Raw genomic sequence first — 23,897 nt, forward strand, 5'->3', positions numbered from 1 at the left:
CTGTAATTAGACCAAAGCCAGAGATGAATGGGAGGGGCAGGTTGGGGTGTGTGTGGCTAGCTTTATGTATGACAAGTCCTCAGTAGACGTGAAACTGAACTGATGTGGGAGCCTTCTGCTCAGGCTGATCCTAGAATGGGCCCAAGGATGTTAAGGAGTAGGAATTGGCAGGTGACAGAATGGTGGAAGGATGGAACAAAGTGGCCCTGGGCATGCTGGGCACATTGTCCCAAAGGAATGTTGTTTCAGCCTTTGGTGAGGGTGTGGGTTAATGATGCATATATTCTGGCAGTGATAAAAGTAAAGTAACAGCATGAAGGCAGGTGCCCAGCTGCTTCCTCTGAGACTGCATAGTCATTGAGGAAGCCACGAGGTGGGGGCTTGCGGGGTCCTTGGCTGCACCCCTCTCTACCTCCTGTTCTTGCCTCTGGATACACCATCCAGTAATAAGAGTTCTCTAGTAATACACAGCCCCTCCAGGAGCCTCATGCTCGCATCATGGCATACAACTGCAATGACTAAATGGCAGCCTCCCTCTCCCTCTTGGCCATGCACCTGTAGACAGGGACACCTCTATAGATAGCAGGGTACCCCGCTGTCAATGACAAGTGATTCTCCCCCACATATTCAGAAAACTGAAAGGGGATGACTGAGGCTCCTAAGGCAAACCCTGGTGCTCCCTTTGGGGATGTTTAGCTTGGTCCTTAGGTATTCTAGACCCTTCCATTAACTGAAGGAAACAATGACAGATTATGGTTGGTGCACTAAAGCCACGATTGCAAATGCCCAGGGTGTAAGGCCAGCCTTGCTTCTGAATCACCCTGCAACCCTGTGCAAATCAGTTCTTTTATGGAGCTCTAACCCAGACCTTGAAATGCCAGAGCTCTGCCAGATTCAACGTTTAAGGTGTCAGCAGCTGGGCGTGGCTTCCAGAAGTTTCCACTCCTTCCTGTCTTTCAGCTTTTACAAGTCCAATTACGTGCAAAAGTTCCACTACTCCAGACCAGTGCGCAGGGGCACTGTAGACCCAGAAAATGAGTTCGCGGTGAGTATCTCCCCTCCTCAGCCATCTTCAGCAACCGGAACACACCTCTGCCAGCCACAGGTGGTAGAGAACGTGACCCAGAGTCAGGGAGCACGCCACAGAGAGGATGGCACATCTATTGCATCTTCTCATTCTTTGTGTTTTCCAAAATGTAATGTGGCTTTCTGCCAGATGACCTTGACAGTCAAGGGCATTTGTGTATTTCCAGGGGGCTGAAGCAAGCCCTCCAGCACGCCCATTGTCGATGAGCCTCAGCATTTACTAAGCGAATGCTGTCACTGCCCCGAGTGCTAGCCTCCTGTGTACATATTTCCCAGCTTGGACCTGTCATCTCTCCCCAAGACTGAAATGAGGCAGTGACTCCAAGTTCCCCTCAGCTCTCAGCCTGTGAGTCTTAATATTTTTGGGGAGTAAGCATCGTGTTTTTGGGAATCTGATGGACACTGTGGACTCTTCCCCTAGGTCACCCAAATAAATGGACACACTCAAAACTGACTAAGAATTCAGACTGTTGGTAAATCCTGGTAGAACTGACTAAGCCTAAGGCCAGAGAAAAGTTAAACCAAGTGTTAAGGATTCCACAGGGTCAGATAGCGGGGAACTGAAATCTCTCTTCTCTGGGTGCATGGGAGGCCACCAGGGCCAGGAGCAGCAGATTTCATGAATCTGAGTCTGTTGCTCTTGTCTCCCCAGTCCATGTGGATTGAGAGGACCTCCTTCCTGACCGCATACAAGCTGCCTGGCATCCTGCGTTGGTTCGAGGTGGTTCACATGTCTCAGGTGAGTCTCAGGGGGTCATGGCGCCCCCTCTCCTCTGACAGGCAGGGCACAGTGAGCCTCAAGAGGCCTCTTTGATTGTATAAAGGGGACAGTTTATGTTTAAAAGGCCTATAGGAGTCCCAGAGTAGGCAGTGCCCAGGACATCTGCTGCCAGGGTATCTTTTTTAAATCACTAGTTAACTTTTTGTTACCTAGTAATAAAAGGTTCTTTAGACACCAGTAGTTGAAGAACATCTTTGTGATGGGGCCTAGGGGGAGGGAGAAGGGATGAATCAGGCTCTGGAAGAGCATCCACCCAGTTAATCCCTCAAAGTTCTCCAATCTAGACCCAAGGACTAGAGTATAACATTCTGCGGTGTCCTAGAGTGAGCCATTTTCTATTGGGATAGACTGGGATCAAAGAGGAAAAATCAGAAAGCCAGAGGCAGGTCTGAGCTCCCTTGTGTTGACAGCAGATGTGTATTTTTGTGTTATATTTACTTATTTATCTATCTTAATGTGTGTTTGTTTGTGTGTGTGTGTGTGTGTGTGTGTGTGTGTGTGTGCACACGCTCGCGAGCATGCACGCACCCACTCACGCATGCACATGCATGCTATGATGTGTTATGTGTGTGGGTTCCAGAGGACAACTTCAGGAGTTTGTCCTCTCTTTCCATTATGTGGGTTCCTGGCATTGAACTCGGGTCCTCAGGCTTGGTAGACAATTTCCTTGCCCACTGAGTCATCCCAGAAGCTCCAGAACAGAGGTTTTTACTTTTCACCACAGAGTCTCTGTGTCCTCATGTTAGCTAAGGACTGTGCAGTTCCTCAGATCCACGGGCCAGACCAGCACAGTTGTGAGAACCCTTATAGGTAGGAATATATCTCAGATATCATTTTTTATTCACTAAAAAACTATTTCATTAGTGACTAACACACAGCAGACGCTATTCTCAGGCCTGGAGATTTCCAAGGCGTAGCTTCCATTCTAGTGAGTGAGAGACACTAAAAGGTCAAAGTAAACACAATGTGTCAGATCATAATGAAAGGGGGAGGGGCAGCAATTTTAAACTGCAGCATCAGAGGAAGCTTCCTTGTCAAAATGGTTTGAGCAAAGGCCCTGGGGCAGAAAGAAGATACTGAAGAGATAGGCTTTCCTCTCTCTCTCTCTCTCTCTCTCTCTCTCTCTCTCTCTCTCTCTCTCTTTTTGTTTGGTGGGTTTTTTGTTTGTTTGTTTGTTTTTAAGATAGGTTTTCTCTGCATAACAGGCCTGGAACTCGTTTTGTATACCAGGCTGGCCTCAAACTCACAGAGATCCACTGCCTCTGCCTCCCAAGTGCTGGGTCTAAAGGCGTGCGCCACCACACTGGGCTTAAAGAGACGGGCTTTTCAATAGAGCAAGCAGCTGGCCTAAGGCCCTAGGGCCAGATCATCTCCAAATCAGAACAGCAAAGGGCTGAGTAATAGTAATCGGATGCCAGGTTATATGGGGCTTTAGAGACACTTTGGCTTCTCTGTAAATGACCCAGAGCCCTGCACAGAGGAGAGATGTGGCCTGACCAATATGTTCAAGCTACTGGTTTATCAGCACTAAGATCACCGCACTCTGGCATCCAGTACCCTCTTTAGTGAGCCCATAGACCTCTATTTCATAGGCATGGCCTAGGCCTTGGGAAAACAGAACAGTGATGATGTCAGCAAAAACCATTTATTGAACATATGCTAAACTGTCCACTACCAGGATCTCCTTTAAACGCCCAGAAACCTCGGGAAGAGATATTTTTCCCACTTACAAATGGGGACACTGAGGCACAGAGTGAGTTCCTAGGTTATCAAGGTTAATGAAAAAGGTAAAGTTTGGCTTCACCTCTCATAATACCCTCCTGGTCTGAACAGCTTCCCTCAGAGTGCCTGTCCATTCTTGTGAGCCTTACCCTTGAAAGGGAATCAAATGATATGCTCTTAGATCGCAAGACACGTTAACCTGTGGCAAATTTCAGCAAATGTTCCCCCACTCCAGCACTGTGCCAAAGGCTTTACAGCCTTATCCTATGTGATCTCACAAAGTCCTGTGATGTGTATACGGTTGGCACACTCTATGCACAGGTCCTACATCCATAGATCAACTGACTGCAAATTGAAAATATTTGGGCAGAAACTGCATCTGAACAGAACATGTAAGGATATATCTTCTTGTCATTTCCCAAACAATGTGCTAAAATAAACGTTTACCTGGCATTCAGTTGTACATAGTCCAGAGAGGATTTAAGGTCTATGGGAGGATGGATTGTGCCATGTTTTAAAGGGACTTCAACAATGTGGATTTGGGTGTTCTCGGAGGGTCCTAGAGCCAAATCCCCATGGATACGGAAGGAGGAAGGAGGGCTGGACCACTGCTAACCCTGCTCTTGAGGGAAGAATCTTTCCAGGAGGCGTACTTCTACCTATTATGCATGATGGAGCCTATCCCTGGGTTGGCTCTGCAAGGCCCCTCTTCTCCAGCCATGCCAGCTGGATTGTAGCAAACTGGGGGAGCCCTTCCCATATGCCTGAGCCCCCCTGTCACTTTTCTCTTCAAAGTCCTTAATTCTTTCTAATAGACTACACAATTTTCTGAGCGATTATATTTGGTGTTTATTAAGCAAATGTGAAGTGTAGCATTGAACTGTAGTTTCCACGGCAATAAAACTCCAGGAAGGCAGATGCTTTGTCTGTTATGCTCTCCCCACCATACTCCAAATGCCAAGAGTAGCCTCGGGCCCATAATTCCTGCTCAAGAATATTTAAGTAAATCAAATAAGTAATTACTATGCTGACCCCATCATGTCTAAATAGTTACCTTACATTTTCACTTCAGAGTTCTGAAATTAGGGGAAAAGCAGGCAACATTTAAAAAAAAAAACTTTCTGTCATCCTGTTAGTTTCTGTGGTGATTAATTTTGATTGTGAGTTTGAGTCGCCTAGGAGATTGGCAAGGCACACTTCTGGGTAGGCCTATGACACTATTTTCAGAGAGAATTAACTAAGGCTAGGATACCCAGCACCCCACAGTTTGGGTTCCTTGATAGAGTAAATGGGAGGATGGGGGAGCCCAACCCAGTGTCAGCACTCAACCTTTCTGCTTCTTGTCTGCTGCATTTGTGAGCTGTTCCATCTTGCCTTCCCCTTCCATGATGACTGGGCCCTCTGAAACTGTGAGCCAAAACAAGTTATTCCTTTGCCTGTTTCATGTGTGTCTATGTGCATGTCTGTATGTTCATATATATGTATACATGTGTGTGCAAGTTGTCACAGGAATGCAAACAAAACTAGTACATCTTCTGGTAAAAGGTATTAGGAAAACATCCCCGAGGTTGATTGCAGTAGATTTGCTCTTACTAGCCTATGTTATCACGTTTCAGGATGTCTCAGACACAGAGGTTTAATGCCCTGCTACGTGACTGCATTCCTAAGCATTTGTTTTCATTATATGAACTTGTCTCTTATTGTCTGTTCTGTCCCTCATGTGGTGCCATGACTCCAGCACTGTGTGTCTAGAGGGGTGTTTTAAGATGGGCTTTCAGAAAAGGAGCCTCGTCTATTTGCTGAGGACTTGTCTTCAGCCCTAATCTAGGGAAATGGCAATTCAGCTGGGCCACAGAAGACAGCGTGATATTGGAAGATCATGATGCATCTCTTCATCTCAGTTTACAAATTAGGAACTACAAAGTATGGAATGCCAGAGCTGCAAGGGATGCCATCAAGTCAAATCTCTTCTAAGCCCAGTAGGATAAAATAAACAAAAAGTCACATTAGGCTACTAGAAGATGCTGAAGCAAATGCAGGCAGCCAGCCCCCCTCCTACTGAGTTAACTTTTGGGGGAACCCTAGCCAATGCTTGCTGAGTGACCGATCCCTGCAGGCCACCATGGCCTGCTATTCTTCAGATTCCATCTTGATCACTGTCCGGTGCACTATTTTGCATAGAAAGAAACTGAGGCCAGTGGTGAACTCGAACTGTCAAAGTAATGATAGTTGTTGATGCCTGCCCCCTGCAGCGCATAGGACTTCTGGTGGGCTCAATCAGATGACGGAGGTGGGAGGAGCTAGAGCAATGGGAAAAGATGCTGGCTTCCTGGGAATGGAAGTTACTTCCCACTTCCCGTTCACCTTCACTGTTGTCCCCACGGCATTTTGCCTTAGGAATTCACTTTCTCTTCACAGCAAGCTGGACAAAGGTCATTTTGTCTACACTGTTCAAAGAAACTGAAGTTAAGCTTGGCAAAGATGCCAGAGATCTAAGGGCCTAATAAAGTCCCAATAGCCAGTTGATGGCAGGCCCGGTGATATAGTCTGTTGTGCTGGTGGCAGAAGTCTGCCTTTGCAACCAAGAACAGCCCAGTTTCCCTCCCCGACTCTGGCACCTACTGCCCTTAGGCATGTATATTATTAGCTACCTTTCCATCACTGTGATAAAAGACCATGGCCAAAAGCAACTTATAGAAAAACAAGCTTATTTTGCTTGTAGGGATTCAGAGGGAAAAGAGTCCATCATGGTGGGAGGCAATGGGCAACAGACAGCATGTCAGGAGCAGGAAGCCGAGATATCACATCTTCAACTGCAAACAGGAAGCAGAGAGGATGAACTGGAAGGAAACCAAGGCTGTGAACTCTCAAATCCTACTTCCTCTAGAAAGTCGGCACCACCTCCCAAACAGCGCCACCAACTGGGGACCAACTATGGACCCCTATAGGGGTCACTCATTCAAACCACCACAGAGCACCACTTCCCTTGTCCTTGAGTGTCACTCTCCCTTCCCCTGGGGATCATTGGCCACTACTGGGAGAAGCAGTTCAACTGTATTGGGGATGAACAACTTTAGGAGTGGGTAGGGATTTCCAGGATGGGTATATGTCTTTGGCTGGAGATTTAAGGTACTATAGTGCCTCATTTGCATAGAGAGGTATTCCAGGGATCCTAGGTGCTTGCTGGGTGACTTCTTATCAGGAGAAAGGAAGTTGAACTTATAATTTCCCTAAGGACTATGTGATATTCTTCAGGTAGAGGGGTATGGGGATCTGGGCTCCCCAGGCAAAGAAGAAGAAGCCCCACTGACAAAGGGAGTCCTCCATTTTGCTGTGAGCTCATGGCTTTCCAGTCATGGTGGACTGCAACCCTAGCAGTAGGGTTTCCCAACACTTGGGAGTATACGCAGACTGTCATTATCAGGTGATTGACCATAAATGGAACCATCTCTGTTGCCTGGTTTGTGATGTATTGTTGTGACTTTTTTAAAAATTTGATTTCTGTTATTAGCAGCTGATACCCATGCCTCCTTCCAAATGCAGCACCCCAAGTTCTATCTACTCAGAGCTATGTACTTGCCCTGCTCAAACCTCGTCTGTGGAGAGCCACGGCTCTTTCCTCACCAGTCTTTGTTCCTGACAGCTAAAATGAGAATTTAGATTTGTGAATCCAGAAATAGTCTCAAAAAAAATGTGCAGGCAAGCCAGTCAATAAGCCTCATCATTTCTAGAGACTTGCCTCAAAGCCTGTGTCCTCCAGAAACATCAGGCTGTTGTTAGCATTCGTGTGAAATGCTGTCCTCCTCAGCTGAGGGGGTAGAGCCTCCTTTGAACTCATTCTGGACCCAAGTCTTGTAAAGCTCCCCAGAGTTGGTTTGTATGCAGGACACAAACATGGACTACACGGGTCTCAATTTTAGGCAATAGGCCAAGCAGTGTCCTCCAGCGCATACCCTAGGTGTTCATATATGTGTATGAGTCAATGTGCCTGTATGTATGCAGATATGGTTAGTATAACTTGAATATAGATGGTGTTCCTTGCAAGTCTGAATGTAAAATCCCTTGTCCTCAAAATAGTGTTGCTAGTAGGTACTATCAACCTTTAAAAGGCAGTGCCTTTGGGAATTTCTTAGATTAAGAATTAGAGGCTCTAAATCTCTCGTTTTCTCTGCAGCACTGACACATTTTCCCCACTGTTGCATGTAGTGCCTTTACCCGAGGCACAATCAAAGGAATTGCCTGATATTAGATTTTGACTTCCAGAACCATGAGCAAACTAAACCTTTTTTTCTTATAAGGAGATTACCACATGTCTTTAGTTGCAGTATCATGACACTGAGTAATAATATGGATGACAGAAAGATAATGATAATGACAGAGAATCTGTTCTGGGGGCCTTCTCACTGCAGAAGCTTCTATCTCTGTCCTCGTTACATTTCTATTGCTGTGAAGAGACACCATGACCAAGGCAACTTGTAAGGAAAATGTCTATTGGGGCGCACGGTTTCAGAGGGTTAGGCCCTCATGACCATCATGGAAGGAATCACAGCAGTAGGCAGCCATGGTGTTGGAGCAGTAGCTAAAAGTTTCTATCCTGATAATGCAAGTTGGAGGCAGAGAGAAAGAGCCACCTGGGAATAGTGTGGACTTTTGAAACTTCAAAGCCCACCCCCAGTGACACACCCCCTCCAAGACCACACCTCCTAATCCTTTTCAAATAGTTCCACCAACTAAGAACTAAGTATTCAAACATATGAGCCTATGGGGGTGGGAGGGTATGGGGGAGAAGGGGGGATTCATTGTCATTCAGACCACTACAATCTCCAGAAGCACACACTCAGAGAAAGGGCTGAGAATCTGTGTTAGAACAAGAATTACAGAAATAACATCAGAGTATGGCTACAGAGACTGAGCCGCACCTCTCGTACGTGCTGTAGGTACAAATACCAACAGAACTTTGCAGTATCAGGTGATGCTCTGCTGCATAGCCAACAAGGCAGGCACAGCATCACCACCATGACAGATGTGATACGTTTAGCTCCCTTCCTCCATAAAAGTTTCTCAGATTTCTTGCCTTTTCCCTTCCATCCTTTCCCACCAGTGATCTTCTCTTCTCAGAATAACTGTGACGTCCTGTCCTGACACCCACAAGCATTTGACAACACCTCTCAGTAGGTTTCTGAGGTAGGCTTTCTTACTCCAATCTTGCCAGCAAATAAGAACAGCAAGGAAACTTGGCCCTGAGTCACACAGGTAGAAAACTAGAGCTGAGACTGGCACTCTTCACTTGTCAATGTACCCGGCTGTGGTCAGCAAACGGTGGTCCATGTCTGCATTTGGACAACTACACTCCTCCCATCCAGTGTTCCTGGCTGCTGTTTCTGCCTGCCAGTGACAGAGTGGGGTTGTTGCAACTGAACCCATCTGGCCTGCAAATCCTAAAATATTTACTCTTCGGCCCCATTGCAGAGATGGTTGCTGACCTCTAGTTTGGTTTTCACTCTGGATCATAAGCTTCTGCAAACTGTGATGTTTGTCTGTTGATCTTGCTTTCGGAGATGTGGAGGGGACGAGTTTGTTTTGTTTCATCTTCCAGCTTGCGGCCTCAGGACCTGCTGAGTGCCAGGCTGGGTGCCCCTGGGACAAGCTATCCTTATTCTCTGGCTAGTTGCACATGCTATAGTTTCCAACCAGTACGGGGTGAGTTGTCTTGATGTGTAGTTTACCCAGTTAACAGGGAAAGAAAATCTTCCCGGGCCCATGAACCTCCAACGTCATCACAGAGCCTGGCAACTTCTGCCTTTGTGTCTCCCCAGAGAAATCCTTTTCCTCTCAGCAGAAAGCCAGCCAGCCTGTCCTTGGCCAGCAGGCAGCCCCCAAGAGCTGACTCATTACCTTCAGATCCTGCTGTGGCCTGGGCAGTAAAGGGTGGGGAGAGGCTGCCTTTGAATTCCCACCCAAGTGAAATCAATGCCAATCACGGTGCAGGTTTCTCAAGTCACTCGCTCAGGCTCTTCTGCCAATCTTGTTTCCAACAGAGCACGATTAGCCCTCTGGAGAATGCCATCGAAACCATGTCCGCAGCCAATGAGAAGATCCTGATGGTGGTGAACCAGTACCAGAGTGACGAGAGCCTCCCCATCAACCCGCTCTCCATGCTGCTCAACGGGATTGTGGACCCTGCTGTCATGGGAGGCTTCGCCAAGTACGAGAAGGTGAGGGACCCCAAAGCTTAGGCTTCCCTGTGCCTGTCCCTGCTTGATTCCCAAAATGGACACTCAGCGTGGTTGGCTATCAGCTTCCAATCTGATCTCATGTTCTCCGTCCCATCCTGATCCCATACCTAGGTACAGAAGAAGCAATTTCCCAAGGGTCTCCAGTCCCCTGGCACCATTGGGCATCTTTGTTCAGGAAAGGCTCAGAGGTGGCCACAAACCATAAGCCATGACATCTGGTAAAAACCCACCTCTTCCATGGGAATTTTGAAATAAGACAGACATAGACCCAGGAAAGAAAGAAACTCGGATTTGAACTTGCAGAAATCTGGGAGATGAACTCCATAGGCAGAGGCATAATCTAAGACATCAGGTCACGGGGTCCCTTCAGGAATCCCCACATATTTGAGCCCAAGATTGAATATTTGATCCTCCTGGTGCAGGAGTCCAAAAGGAAATACCAGGGGTTATTTTGAGTCCTAGTAACCTGTGTTGGAAAGGACAGTGTGCTAATAGGAAGATGTGGCATTTCCTAGCATGTTGTAGAGTAGAAAGTCCTGAGATGGCTTTCAACTCACAGACCCTGAAAGAGGAATGACCTCCTCTTTCTATAAAAGCATATGATACATTCTCTGTCCTTCGGTGTGAAGGCAAGAATGCTCCAGTATGCACCAGTTCAGAGATAGGGACCCCCATCACTCACTCCGTCCTTTTGGCTACCTTGTCACAGCTGTGGTCACACTTTGCTCAGTCTTCAGGGATGCTGCAATATGTCTGCATAGAGTTGTGCATATGACGAGGATGGGAACTCTGAGGAGAGAAGGGAAGGATGGAGGAGCCGTGAGGGAGACTGGGAGGCGGGCTTGAACAAGCACCAGAGGAAGTTCCTCGCTCAGCTCTTTTCATCCAACAATAATCCCCCAGGAGCTTCCAGATCCCTCCCAGGCTCCCCAACATAGGAATCCCTGCCCTGAGCTCCCATCCAACTCAAGACCCCAGAGTTTTGGTTCAGTAGAACCCAGTTGGGACTGGAGAATATGTGTCAAGTTCTCAGTTCAGTTTCCAGGGGAGCTGTGCCTGGTCCTGGCACCTCACCTTTGGAGTACTTCCCTGGAGTCTGCAACCCATTTCCAGTGGGTGCTAATGTGAGCCTCCAGTAAAAAAATAAAAATAAAAGTAAAAATAAAGCTATGGCAAAGTCCACCCCCAATGCCTGGAACCTTGAAACTTCTCTCACATCAAGTTTTCTCTCAACGCCAGAGATTGACCATGTGTCCAGCCTGACAAACCGAAAATCTTAACTTCTCACTCATCCCTCACCCCTAACCCAACTCCAGGCCTTTTTCACTGAAGAGTACAGCAGGGAGCACCCGGAGGACCACGACAAGCTAAGCCGCCTCAAGGACCTGATCGCATGGCAGGTAAAGCCTAGCTGGCCATGGGAGCATCCATCCAGGACCTCTCCTTGGCCCAGCTCACCTGGCCTGGCCTGACTCCACATGACCCTTCCACTCCTTACCTTTGGCTCCTCTAGGACACCTGAGCTGGCCCACCAGGACACATGGTTGGGACATCTTACCCTTGAGTGTCGCATAGTGCCAGGCAGGGATGGATGCTGTGGCTAGAGGTAGTTGAGATTGCTTTCTTTGATGTTAAATGCAGGAGGTATCTTTTCACAGCGGGGCTCAAATGAAAACCCCACATCCACCAGCTTGCACCAATCAGACAATAGAAGGCTTGCCTCCCCCCTCCCCCCTCCCCCACCACCACCTCCTTTGGGAGGCTGACCCAGTTTGTTGCAGCTCATGAGCAGATGGATATCAGGTTCTGGAAATAATTGAGGTCTTTGTTGGGCTGGCTCACGGTCAGAGAAGGTCCACATCTGCCTAACTGGACCAGATCTCAGCCTGAGGATTGGTTATTTGTCTGCTTCCGTGCCCCCCTGTCTTGTTGCACTCTTCTCCTTGCCCACTTTTCTCCCCACCTCCTTCTGTGCATCTGTCTGCCTCTCTTAGAAGCTCTTGGCTTCTCCCTCTCTGTCATTTGCCTCTCTCTGCCTCCTACGCCCCTCACATCTTCCTCCTCTCCCTCTTCTCCCTGCCTTTCCTTTGCTCTCCCTTTCTCTTTTATTTATATATTCTTTTTTTTTTTTTCCAAAGAAGAAACAATCTGCTGGGTCCCTCCTTTGGGGGCTTTCAAAGAACAGACCTCTCCCACTTTAGCCCTATGACAGCCTCCTCAGATACCTGCCAGGTCTGGGCCCCCTGCAGATGGCGCATGGGTGGGCAGAGGTAGGGTAAGCTGGTGGGGAGTGAGCAGGGGCCTGGGGCCAGGAGTAACAGTCTGCAGGCTGCCCATCCCCTCCTCCTCCTCCTCCTCCTCCTCCTCCTCCTCCTCCTCCTCCTCCTCTTTTTCAGTCACCATGCAAAGAGAAGCACGCTTTCCTTGGCAAGGAGTGTGGTTACTCCAGGGAAATCAGGGGCTGAGAAGCATTGGGTGCAGACTCTTTTTCTTAAAATAAGTATTCCTAATTCAGGTCCTTCCCTGCCACTGCCAATTTATGCAAAGTGGGACTTTAAAAATGAAACGCTGAGCGAGCACTGCAGACATACTTTCCCTGAATGCATTAGGTGTGTCTGGGATTTTTTTTTCCCCCTCTGCTTCCCACTCTGGGCCACACATGAAGCTTAAATATCCCTCAGGTCTCTCCATCTTTCTGGGACCATCTGCATCCTTAAATACTCAAATGATGGCAGGTCCCTTGCCAACCATCTGAGGAGCAAGAAGGCCAGCTGAGTGGGTCCCTTCCCTGGATACTTCTGAGGCATCCCGGGAGGACCGCAGGGTTACACACGTTGATTTTGCGGCTGGTGTTTAGTCAGGACTCTGCCAGGCGCCTCTTCTCATCGGGTTCATTCTCTGGCCTGAGGCTGCTGCCTTCAGAGTATGGGTCTCAGCCTTGCAGAACAGTTGTTGCAGGCCATCCCTTCTAACAACACCCTTCTCCTGTCTTGGAGCTATTTAGAAGGGCTCCAGATAGATAGATGACAGACTGACAGATATTAGGTATCACTGCCTCCAAGACTACGAGGCGCATTTGGGCAGCGCCCCCTGGTGTCTCCCTTTTCCATAGCAGGGCCTGTGGCTCCCAAGGCCACAGGTTACGGAGGCCTTTTAATCCCAGAGGAAAGTGCGCTGGGCCATGTCACTCCTGCTCTGCCCAGTTTCCCTAATGCATGTGCATTCTAATAGCGCAATCCTGCTGTGTAGGCACAGTGCTGTTCCTGTCATTACACTCAGCAAACCAGCTTGCATGCTTCTCTTCCATCCACTCTCAAAGCCCTTGTTTAGGAGGGCCCACACTGGGTCCCAGGCACAGTGCCAGGTAACACAGAAATAAGGATGGGCAAACTTGAGCCTGTCCATTTAGAGCTTAGCCCCAGGGAGGAGGACATTGTTTGCAAAGCTATACGCACTTTGGGGTTTCTCTCAACTCAAGAACCTTAGACTTTAAAGGGGCACGGCCTTGCCTTTACCAAACGAGAAAAAGCTGAAGCTTCCAATGTGCCGTGCGTATCAGAATTTGTAGATTTCAAGATTTGGGATATTTCTAGATGTTCTTTTTAAAGATTTAATTGCATGAGACAGTGGCTACAGTATATTATTCTCTCAAGCTTTTTGTTGTAAAACATTACATTTAGGGAAATGCATATGAAGATATATGGTTCTTTGGTTCAGCACTGAGCGGCCATGGGCATTTTGCCATCTCTTTCCTCAACCCCCCGCCCTGAGATATACTTCCTCAGGCACCCCTAGAGCCACCTTCTGTAGTCATCGCCACCCTATAGGCTGACCACTTTCCTAATTTTCTAGAAATCATTCCTAGCTTTTTAAAAAAGTTCCACTCCCCAAGCATGCATTCCTAGGCATCGTAGTTTGCCCTGGATTCCTGCTGACCTACATATAATGGAACCACCATGCACAGTTCTCTGCATCAGGCTTGTGAAATTTGCTCACTTTGTTGCACCTTGCTGTCATTTGCCCATGCTGTCTAGAAGTCCATAAGATAGATCTTGTGAGGATAAAAAATATATTAATTTTTCTTCTGATTTCAAATTAGGCTGGTTCCAAAACTTGGTCGGGGCTCTTGACCGTATCTTTGTTGGGTTATGTTTAGACCTCAGAATGCTAGGTCTTAACACAGGAGAAAGTGTAGCTTTAATATACGTTGCTAAATTTCTATCTGCAAAGGTTAATCCATCAACCTTGCATAAATAAAATATACAGTCCCTACTATTATGTATCCAGCTTCTTTTACAGGGCACAGTATCTTTAAAATTCACCAGGTTACCGTATATATCAAAGGTTTGACTCTTTCTAAGTTTTGCCCTGTAAGAATGTAGCATACAGATAATGTATCCACTTATTGACCCATCCTCCTGTTGGTAGCTATGTGTAAGCTTCATTTCCTCAAGGTACACATAATAGTTGAACTGCTGGTTCACTGAAGTTCAGCCTTCCTGGGTATAAGGAATAGTCTCCAAAGTGTCCACACCAGCTTCCCTCTCTGCCACCAGACCTGAGAGTGTCTGAATCTCTCCCCATTCTCACTCCTCCTCACAGAAAAAGTTAACTTTTTTAAAAAAATTGCAACCGTATTATGATACCCTTTCTGATCACAGTGGAATAAAACTCAAACTATATAGTAAGGTAACTTTAGAAGCTATATGCATAGATGGAGACTGAGTGACACACTTTTAAATGAACAATGGATCATTGAGGATATGAGAGAGGACGTTGTAAAGATCCCTTGAACCAAATGAAAACAGAAATACAATATACCAAAACCCCATGGGATTTATCAAAACCCCTATAGTAAAGGAATGTCATGCTCAGAAGAGAACATACATATTCCAAAGCGCTTGGTGGGGTATTCTGTGACTGCCAAGTCGGGCTGATGTGTATTTCTTTGCTGGCTTCTCTTGGTCTGGTTGGCCTGTGCATTGGAAAGCACCATGTCACTGGGCATCCTCTTCACTCCCTCTTAACACCTTGAGATGGATGCTAAGCTGACCAACCTTATTCCACTTTAAGTCTTACTATATTGTCTTTATGGAAGACAATATAGTATTTGGTGGTATTTTTTAAGTAACAGCTTAAGCTCTCTCTAGTCATACCTGCACGTTCATTCTCCTGTCCCTTTGTACCCATGTTCTCTGTCCTGCCTGTCAGTTTTGGTCCTGTCTCCTCTGGGTGAATTTCCTCCAGTGTCTGGTGACCCCTGCAGATCCATCCTAATTCATAGTGAATCTAATTGCACATCAGTGTGCATGGGAGAAGGCTCTGTCAGCAAACTGGCATCATTGTCTGGCAACTGAGTGACCCACATGTCTGGACCTCCACACCCGCACGGGATGCTTAGGTCCTGCAGAAGAAGACCCTTACACGGTTTCGTGAGAAGATGATCAGAACTGCTACGCTGGGCAATTTGGGAACTGTGCAGCGGGCAGCTCACTGCCCATATGCACACTGCCTTCTCATCCAGTTGTTTTCAGTCTGGTGGCGGCTGCTCCTCCTTCTGCCCTTGGGTCTGGGGCCTCTGGTTTCCTACTCTAACTGTTTTAGAGGACAAGTGCCTGCTTCTTGGGAAAATGGGGGCACATTCTACCTAGCTGTGAGGTGAAGTGGTGGGCCCCTCAGCTTTCCCATGACATCCTTGCTTCTGCTCCTGAGTGTGTCCTTCATTCCTAGAAGCAGGCTGGCCTCTGGCAGCCACCAAGCCCTTCTCTGCTCTTGGAGGTCAGTTCCAGCCTCCAGCTACCTTCCTCCTACACACGCTAGGGCACGTTTACAGCTGAGTGCACATCTCGCTGCAGAGTGTGTTTCTCTCTTCACTTCTTCTCTCAGGATATCTAGGAGGAGACAGAAATGCCTTTACCCCGCCCTGGTGGTGGGGGGTTTGTTTTTCTAAAAAGAGTCTATCCTCTATCCTCACGGTCTTAGCTATTTCATCAGAGGGTAATGCAATTAACTTTCTCAAAATTTCCTTCTAGCCATGAGCTCTGGAGCTCTGTTCCTCCCCTCCCAGCACTGTAAGGGTCAGTGCACTGACCTCCCTTTTTTTTTTTAAAAAATATTTTGTTAATTTATTCATATACATCTCAATTGTTAGCCCATCCCTTGTATCTTCCCATTCCTCTCTCCCTCCTGCTTTCCCCTTACTCCCCTCCCCTATGTCTGTGACTGAGGGGGACATCCTCCCCCTGTATATGCTCATAGGGTATCAAGTCTCTTCTTGGTAGCCTGCTATCCCTCCTCTGAATGCCACCAGGCCTCCCCATCAAGGGGATGTGACTGACCTCCCTCTTAAGGCAAACTGCACCTCTCCTAACCTGTTCTTCCCTCACCACTCATCTTCCTGAGATTTGACAACACTTTCTAGAAAACCCTCTACTAATAAAAACTTTCTGATACCAGCACACTCATAGCTTTGTTCGGCGGCCATGAAGAGTGTAACTGGGCCGCACAGTGTATAAGATGTTCTGTGGCCTCTCTCTCTCTCTCTCCGCTCTCACCTATTGCCTGGCTTATCGTCATAGCATCACCTTTGTACTTCTGAGTACTTCTTAAGCAAGGCTGTAACTCAAGGCCGCAGGGGCTCCTTCTTTTCTGTTCTCTGAACTCTGACTCTTTGTCAGATTTTGGAGGACTCAGATTTCTCTGTCTGTGGCCTCTAATGCCTGGGACAACCATGATTCCAGGGAAACAAGAGTGGCTGGGGTCACTGTTCCCCTGCATGACACATATTAAGGCTACAGCTGTCTCAAGGACCGTGGGAGTCTCTGAGCGCCCGAAAACTCCCCAGGAAGAGTTAGTTAGCAAGTCAACTTGAGTTCTTGAGCTAGCGCCTACGCCGAGGCCCTTCACTTACCACCTCTCTTTTCAGATCCCCTTCCTAGGAGCTGGGATTAAGATCCATGAGAAAAGGGTGTCGGACAACCTGCGCCCCTTCCATGACCGGATGGAGGAGTGCTTCAAGAACCTGAAAATGAAGGTGGAAAAGGAGTATGGCGTCCGAGAGATGGTATGAGTAGTCCTGTGACTGGGAGCAGAGAGGACTGTGGGAATAAGAGCTGAAAGGGACTGGCATGGGGAAACACCCCTAAAGAGAAATCAGTTGTTATACATTGGACCTATGGAACTACCAGTTAGCCAAGGAACCGTATAGTTATAATGGTTACATGAATGAAGCATTTAGTATGTGCTTGGCCTTCTATAAATCCAGTTGATGTATAACAACTGATTGATTTAGGCAGGTAGCAATGCTTTTTAAGTCCTAATATATCATTTTTTTTTATTCAAGGACATTAAATAACTTACCAAAAGCCCCCAGGTTAAGTAAAGGCCAGGGTGTGTAGCCACCTGCATTGTCTCCAAAGCCACTGTACCCCACAGCTTGAAGAAGACCCTGGCTATCACCCTCTGAGACAGTGTCTTGCCTTTCACAAACAGAGGAATCCTCAAATATCAGAGCTTTTTGGAACCTTGAAGATTGTCTGTTGCAACCTTCTTGATCTATAGACACCCAGAGAAGAGCCATAGTTCCAAGAAGGGCCCAGGGCTGAACCCGGATAGTTTTTCTTCTAAGCAGCAACAAGTTGACCTTTTCCACACTCTCTTCCTAAAGCACAATTCTGAAGTTAAACAGTTGGATTGAGGCCAGACTTTCCAGGCTGATAGAATAATCCTTCCCCCCCACCCCAGTTTAGACACCAGCCACAGTCCTTCCCCCCAGTTTAGACACCAGCCATAAACTCTAGGCCCCACACTTCTGCACACAATGATTATACGTTTGGGGACTTATAGTGTATTTATAATGTATTTCACTACAAATCCTGATTCCAGTGACTCAACAATTTTTCAACTTTGCCATGATTTAAAAAAGCAATATGCAGTCAGATTCTGATCTTTCTAGGGCTAGATCTGTGTGGCCAAGCACTCTTGGAAAACTCTGGATTAGGGCACGTACATGCAACTCCCAGGCAGCCGTGGGTAGAGAGGCTGCCCATGGGGTAGGCAGCCAATATGCCACAAAGTGTGGCATTGCTAGCTAGGGTACTTGGTAGTCTGGGTAGACACCATGCCTTTTCAGATTACACTTTCAACTTAACAACAAACTTATTGGGATGTGATCTCATGAACCGGTGCACTTCTTCACTGAAGCTTTCAGTTGAGGACACAGATCAAGAGGAGCTAGGTAAAGGACACATAGAGTGAGGTAGGTCAGGGTCCTAAACATGAAACTTCCATGTTGTCAGGACACATCACCCTCGGGCACATTGGCGTGTGCTTACCTACTATGGAGCTCAATAGAGCTTAAGCGTGGAGGTTTTTTTCCCAGAGCTTTCACTACTCAGCCAAGATTGAATGAATCATTGGCTATGGGCTGGAGATTCGTCTCTGTCCCCTGTCTCCTGCCTGGAGGTTGAGTTGATAATATATGGTTCAAAGTCTCAGCCCTGTAATTACAGGGTTGGTCTCCCTGGCACAGACCAGCCTCATCTCAAGCCCTCTCATTAGCATAAAGAAAGATGGTCCATGAGGCCACTGAATAATACAGATGCTGCCTCACATGGGGAATCTTAAGGACTAGCAATTGTTCCCCTGGGAGTGAGGCTGCTAGTGTTTATCCTGCAGGCCTGTGGTCCTGCTGGCTAGGGAGCTTTGCTTTGATGCCCCTTGGCCCCCCTGTTCCACTCTGTCCAGAGGAGGAGAAGGGCTCAGATTGCAAGGCCCTGCTCTGCTGGCTGCTCACCATTTGTTTTCCTACCGGCAGCCTGACTTCGATGACCGGAGAGTGGGCCGCCCCAGGTCTATGCTGCGCTCCTACAGGCAGATGTCCATCATCTCTCTGGCCTCCATGAACTCTGACTGCAGCACCCCCAGCAAGGCTACGCCAGAGAGGTCAGCCCCCTCCTGGAGCTCCTGGCCCAGGCCTCCTTCCTGTTCGCTTTATTCCCCCAGCTGGGACCTCAGGAAAGCCTCAGAGCCACTCAATTGGTTGCCTTGGCTGGTGCCTTTTTCTCTAGGACAGGTTTCTCTCTGTAACCCTGGCTGTCCTGGACTTGCTTTGTAGACCAGGCTGGCCTCGAACTCACAGCGATCCATCTGCCTCTGCCTCCTAAGATTGCAGCTGGCTGGCGCCATTTTTTTAAAAGCATCCTTGGCACCTGAGAAAGGCTGGCGGCTTTCCCAAGAACCCAGAACTCACTGCAGCTATCCCTCAACCCCCTCCCTACCTGCCGACACCACTACCACTGGGTTCCTTACCCACTGCTGTCTGCAGACAGCATCTCTCCCCTAGGCCACATTGTAAATGCTCTTTCCTCTAACAGGGGTCCCATCTTGCCCACGTCACCCCCACAGTAGTATGTGCCCTCCCATATCACCCACACCTCCTGCCTCGTCCCTCGTTTTGTCCTGGAGCCCTGTGGGTCTTCCTCTATGCATCATAGGCACCACATGTTCAGAATTCAGGCACCAGGACCACTGTTCAGGTTGGTGTATATCCCCACTTACTGAGCAAGTGGTGGCTCAGAGAAGCCAAAGGGACTTACTCAGAGCCATTCAGCTAAAAGGCGAGCAGAAGTGCCTGGATTTGAGCCACATTTTAACCAGTTTCATCTCCTTGCCATCCCCGCTTGCTTTTAGTGGTCTACCACCTTCAGCCATTCTAACCGTCATTTTGAGTGTTTGTGGATGAGCGACTTTCTCAATTTGCTATCAAGATAACTGACCTGACCTCAGCCCTGCAGTGATAGCTCAGTCAGCAGGAAGGTTCTCTTAGGTTCCCCACCCCCACCCCCAGGCTCTAACTACAGTTTGCATTGCTCCTCCTCATCACCTTCAGCTTTGACCTAGAGTCAGCAGCACCCAAGACTCCCAAAGTGGAGGAGGAGCCCATCTCCCCAGGGAGCACTCTGCCAGAGGTCAAGTTGCGGCGCTCCAAGAAGAGGACCAAGAGGAGCAGCGTGGTGTTTGCAGATGAGAAGACAGCGAACGAGTCAGAGCTGAAACGGGTAAGCAGAGGTGCCAGGTTCTCCCCGGCTCTTCAGGACATTGTGCCACGCAGCCCGGGTCTCCCGAGAGGGTGGACTATGTGGCCTGGCTCCCTCACCACAGTGGGTCTTAGAGGAAGGAAGCTGCCCAGTATGAGGCAGAGCATGTAGTCCTGCTCCATAGGCAGGATTTGAACCCAAGCCACCAGACTGCAGAGCTTGAACATCCACTGCAGAGGAAGGCAGCCTGGGACCTCAATCCTTTTCCTTTGTGGCTGACCTGGCTCCACTGTGCTTCAGCATGCCATGCTTTATGTGTGTGTGGAGTCTTATAAGTTAATAACATATATGGTTACTATATGTGTTTTATGCCATTCTGTATAAAATATATATACATGATATGTATTCTGTATAAAATATAACCATATATAGTTATATAATCAGTGTGGGGGGCCTGGGGCAAGAGGATTGCTAGAGATGGAGGGCAGCCTTGACTACATAGTGAATTTCAGGGCAGCCTCATATACAAAGTAAGCTTTTATCCAAAAAAGAAGTTCAACACTAATATTTACTAATGAAGAGATTTGGTATCATACAGCCCTGAGTTCAAGAGAAAGGTTTGTTAAAAGCCTGTTTAGGAACTGCAAGGGAGTGAGCATTTGCCATTATGTCGGGGGGCGGGGGGCTGATTCAAAGAGACCCCATAAACTTCCTAATGGGTCTCTGAAGGGATAGCATAGCACGTCTTCTATGCTCCCAGAGCACCATTCACCAGATAGTCTAACCGAATAGACCCTCTCCAGCACTCCTGGTGTTATACAATAGGCAGCCTACACAACCACATTAGGCAGGCTGACATGGAATGGTATAAGAATGAGCTATCTATGCTGCCAGGTCCACAGAAGCCACTTGAAGCACTTTCCCCTGACCTTTGAGGACTTATATTTGCCCTATGCTAAGCCCTTGTGGTGTGTGTGTGTGTGTGTGTGTGTGTGTGTGTGTGTGTGTGTGTGTGCGTGTTTTATATTCATCCAGCTGTCCAGAAAGCACGAGTTCATGAGTGACACCAATCTCTCGGAGCATGCAGCCATCCCCACCAGGGTGTCTGTCCTCTCTCAGATGAGTTTTGCCAGCCAGTCCATGCCCACCATCCCAGGTAATGCATTTGCCACAGCCAACTTTGGGGGAAGAGGTCCTGTGAGTTGCCGAGCTGTCAGGGAGAGGAAGGATGTGAGCTACTTCTATAGAGCAAGGCAGGCTGGGTATCTGGGGCCAGAAGCCCATGGCTTCTGCACTCCCTCGGCATCCCCCACTGGAGGACCCATGTGATCAAGCTCTACTGGGACAGAAGGGAAGTCTGCTGTCCCTCTGGGACCACCAAGAATCCCTGCATTTGCAGGCAGCAGTCCCTCCGGGTCCAGGAATGTGCCTCCGGCATATCTCTAAGGTCCATGGCACCTCTGCTGACCAAGAAGACTCCTTGTAGATTTACAAAGCTTGCCACAGCATCTAATGGTTGTGTTCAGTGTGTAGATGATACCCACCTGTGCTCATGTCTTACTGTCCAGGGATACAGGATATCCCTGACTCACTTTCCATTCACTGAGGGAGGCCCCCACACACAGCCAGGAACTCAACATCTATGCATCTACTTCTAATGTCTGCTGCTCCATGCAGGCAGGCTCTGTGCCCTGGGCTGGGCAGAACTGAACAAGACAGAACTGGTGCTGCCCCCTTGGGGCTGAACAGTGCATGACAGAAAAGACATCTGAAATACCACCCTCCCCAGTGCTGCACATTCAAACCAATGCGTTGAATGTCAACCTCCTGTACAGACCAACTAGTCAGTGGGACTCAGAGTTCAGACTCAGTCATGCGTTCCCTGAAGGTATCAGCCCACACAGGGGCCCTCCCCGTCTCATCCCTCTTTCTATCCAGACACATCTGGACCACCCAAAGAACAGCCCTAGGCCTAAGATACTCATCCTGTCCCCTGGGACCTACCTCTCTCCTGAACCCGCTCACTCATGTCTGGGTACTTTGCAGCCCTTACGCTCTCTATGGCAGGCGTGCCTGGGTTGGATGAGGCCAACACATCCCCTCGCCTGAGCCAGACCTTTTTCCATATCTCCGACGGTGACAAGAAGACCCTGAAAAAGAAGAAAGTCAATCAGTTCTTCAAGACCATGGTGAGGATGCCAGTGTCTGGAAAAAGGGGGGAGGGGTACTGAGGGAGCACAGGGAGAGAATAGCAGAAGGGGAGATGGGGGGGTCTACACAGGTGTGTATATTTTTTTGCCTGTGGGTACGCGTGCCTTTGGCTGCTCCCTGCAGAGCATGGCCAGGGATCCTATGCTGGGGCAGCTGTCCGACAATGCCCACCATACAATGCTTCTTAGGGCTCCAGTTAGCTCCTCTGAGTAGGACTGAGCCCAGTTCCGGTGAGGCAGGTGCTTCCGGGACCTCAGAACTAGTTGATGGCTAGCCCTGACTTACCCTCTATTTTGGAGATCCTCTTCGAGCCCCAGCAGTCAGCTATATCTTCCGAAACTAAGAGTACTTTTGAGGGGGTGGGGTGGGGCAAAGCATTTTTCTATTCTATTTACATTACCAAAAAAAAAAAAGAAAAATCCTTCAAATTAAAAGTTGGTTTTGAATTACTGACTCTTGAAGTCCCATCTCCTGTTGTTACCCTGTCGGTCCTTGTCTGGGATCAAGAAGGTACAGACGTACTTCCGATCCTCCTGGCACTATGAATCAGAGCTGAGATACTATAAAAATCACAGGTTGCCTGAGAATCTGCGAGTGTGAGTCAGGCACCATGCTAAGCACTTTCCTGTCTTTATCCTGTTTGATCCTCCTCTGTTCCAGAAGGTTTTTTTTTTTTTTTTGGCCAGGCTCACGGAGTTAGCTCAGCCATGTGCAGAATTCACACAGCTAGCAAGGGGGAGCAGGGTCTATGAAACTTCCCCGAAGCAGCTTTCTGACAAAAACTCAAGGTCAAGGTCATAGCAACTTCTTCTGATCACTTGTCTTTAGATATAAGTCAAAGGTTGTGGGGTCTGGGGTGCTTCATGGTGATGCATATAAGAATCCCATCTTGCTGATGTGTTTGTGTGTCTTCCCTCAAAGCTGGCCAGTAAGTCCAGTGAAGAAGGCAAGCAGCCCCCAGACTTCGTGTCCACAGACCTGTGAGGCGCTGCTGCGCAGAGCACTGTGGGAGCTCTAAGGGAGAGGCATGCACATGACCTTGGAGTCCCATAAGCAGACAAAGCTCTCTAAGAGACAGAGGCTAGATCACAGTGGATCCTCCAGAACTCAAGTGACGACACGCCTTGCATCTCCTGTGGCCACCACCATGGTGATGGATGGCTCAACACACAAGAAAAGCCTCACTGTGGATTCTTGGACCTCAAGGAACCAGCATGGGACAGATGGATGCTCTCCCCAGCATCCAGGGCACACACGTCATAACTCAGGTTCGCAGCTAGAAGGAGCTGTCTTTTGTTTCATTCCTAAATCTCGGCACTTAAAAAAAAAAAAAAAAGAAAGAAAGAAAAGCTTCTAAATGTTCTATTTTCAGTTAACATTTTTGTACTTCCACATTTTTTTTAATACGTCCCTTTCTACTTGATCATCTCCAAAGTGTTGCTCTTTCTGACTGACATTAAAAATGATCCCATGGCTCAAATACACCTTGTTGCCTGAGTCTGTCGCTGAAGGACTGGGGAGAAAGCAGCCCAGGGGAATATGGCAGTAAGGGAGGCTCTCTCAATGCCATGCTGTCCCTCCTGGTGAAGCTTCTCAGATGGCAGCCAAAGGAGGAGGAGCTAGGGAGATGACAACCTCTCCTGCCTCACAGCTGTGTAGAGAGGGGCCTGCGCACAGGCTGTACCTTTGTGGAAGTCCAAGTGAATGGCAACGTAGGTTCAGCACTAGGGGGTGGATGGCCATGTCTTAGATGCTGAATCCCTGCAGTCCAGTGAAAGATAAGATAAAATGATTAAAAAAACAAAAACAAAACTTCCTATAGCT

The 23,897-nt window shown here is 48.1% G+C and overlaps 1 protein-coding gene across 1 annotated transcript in view; it reads left to right on the forward strand.

Annotated features, from left to right (window-relative positions):
- Positions 1–23,553, forward strand: part of DOCK2 (dedicator of cytokinesis 2) — a 406,436-nt gene extending 382,883 nt beyond the window's left edge. Inside the window, exons 43-52 of the mRNA XM_084762887.1 lie at positions 961–1,045; positions 1,739–1,825; positions 9,628–9,804; positions 11,142–11,225; positions 16,751–16,888; positions 18,641–18,768; positions 19,715–19,883; positions 20,898–21,018; positions 21,909–22,051; positions 22,995–23,553. Coding sequence (XP_084619013.1) covers positions 961–1,045; positions 1,739–1,825; positions 9,628–9,804; positions 11,142–11,225; positions 16,751–16,888; positions 18,641–18,768; positions 19,715–19,883; positions 20,898–21,018; positions 21,909–22,051; positions 22,995–23,057 — 1,195 coding nt within the window. The 3' untranslated portion in view covers positions 23,058–23,553. The remainder of the gene's footprint in view (positions 1–960; positions 1,046–1,738; positions 1,826–9,627; positions 9,805–11,141; positions 11,226–16,750; positions 16,889–18,640; positions 18,769–19,714; positions 19,884–20,897; positions 21,019–21,908; positions 22,052–22,994) is intronic.
- Positions 23,554–23,897: the final 344 nt, after the last annotated feature.

The sequence above is a fragment of the Acomys minous genome (genome assembly GCF_964271855.1).
Source record: "Acomys minous genome assembly, chromosome: 16".
In the NCBI taxonomy this organism is placed as follows: Eukaryota; Metazoa; Chordata; class Mammalia; order Rodentia; family Muridae; genus Acomys; species Acomys minous.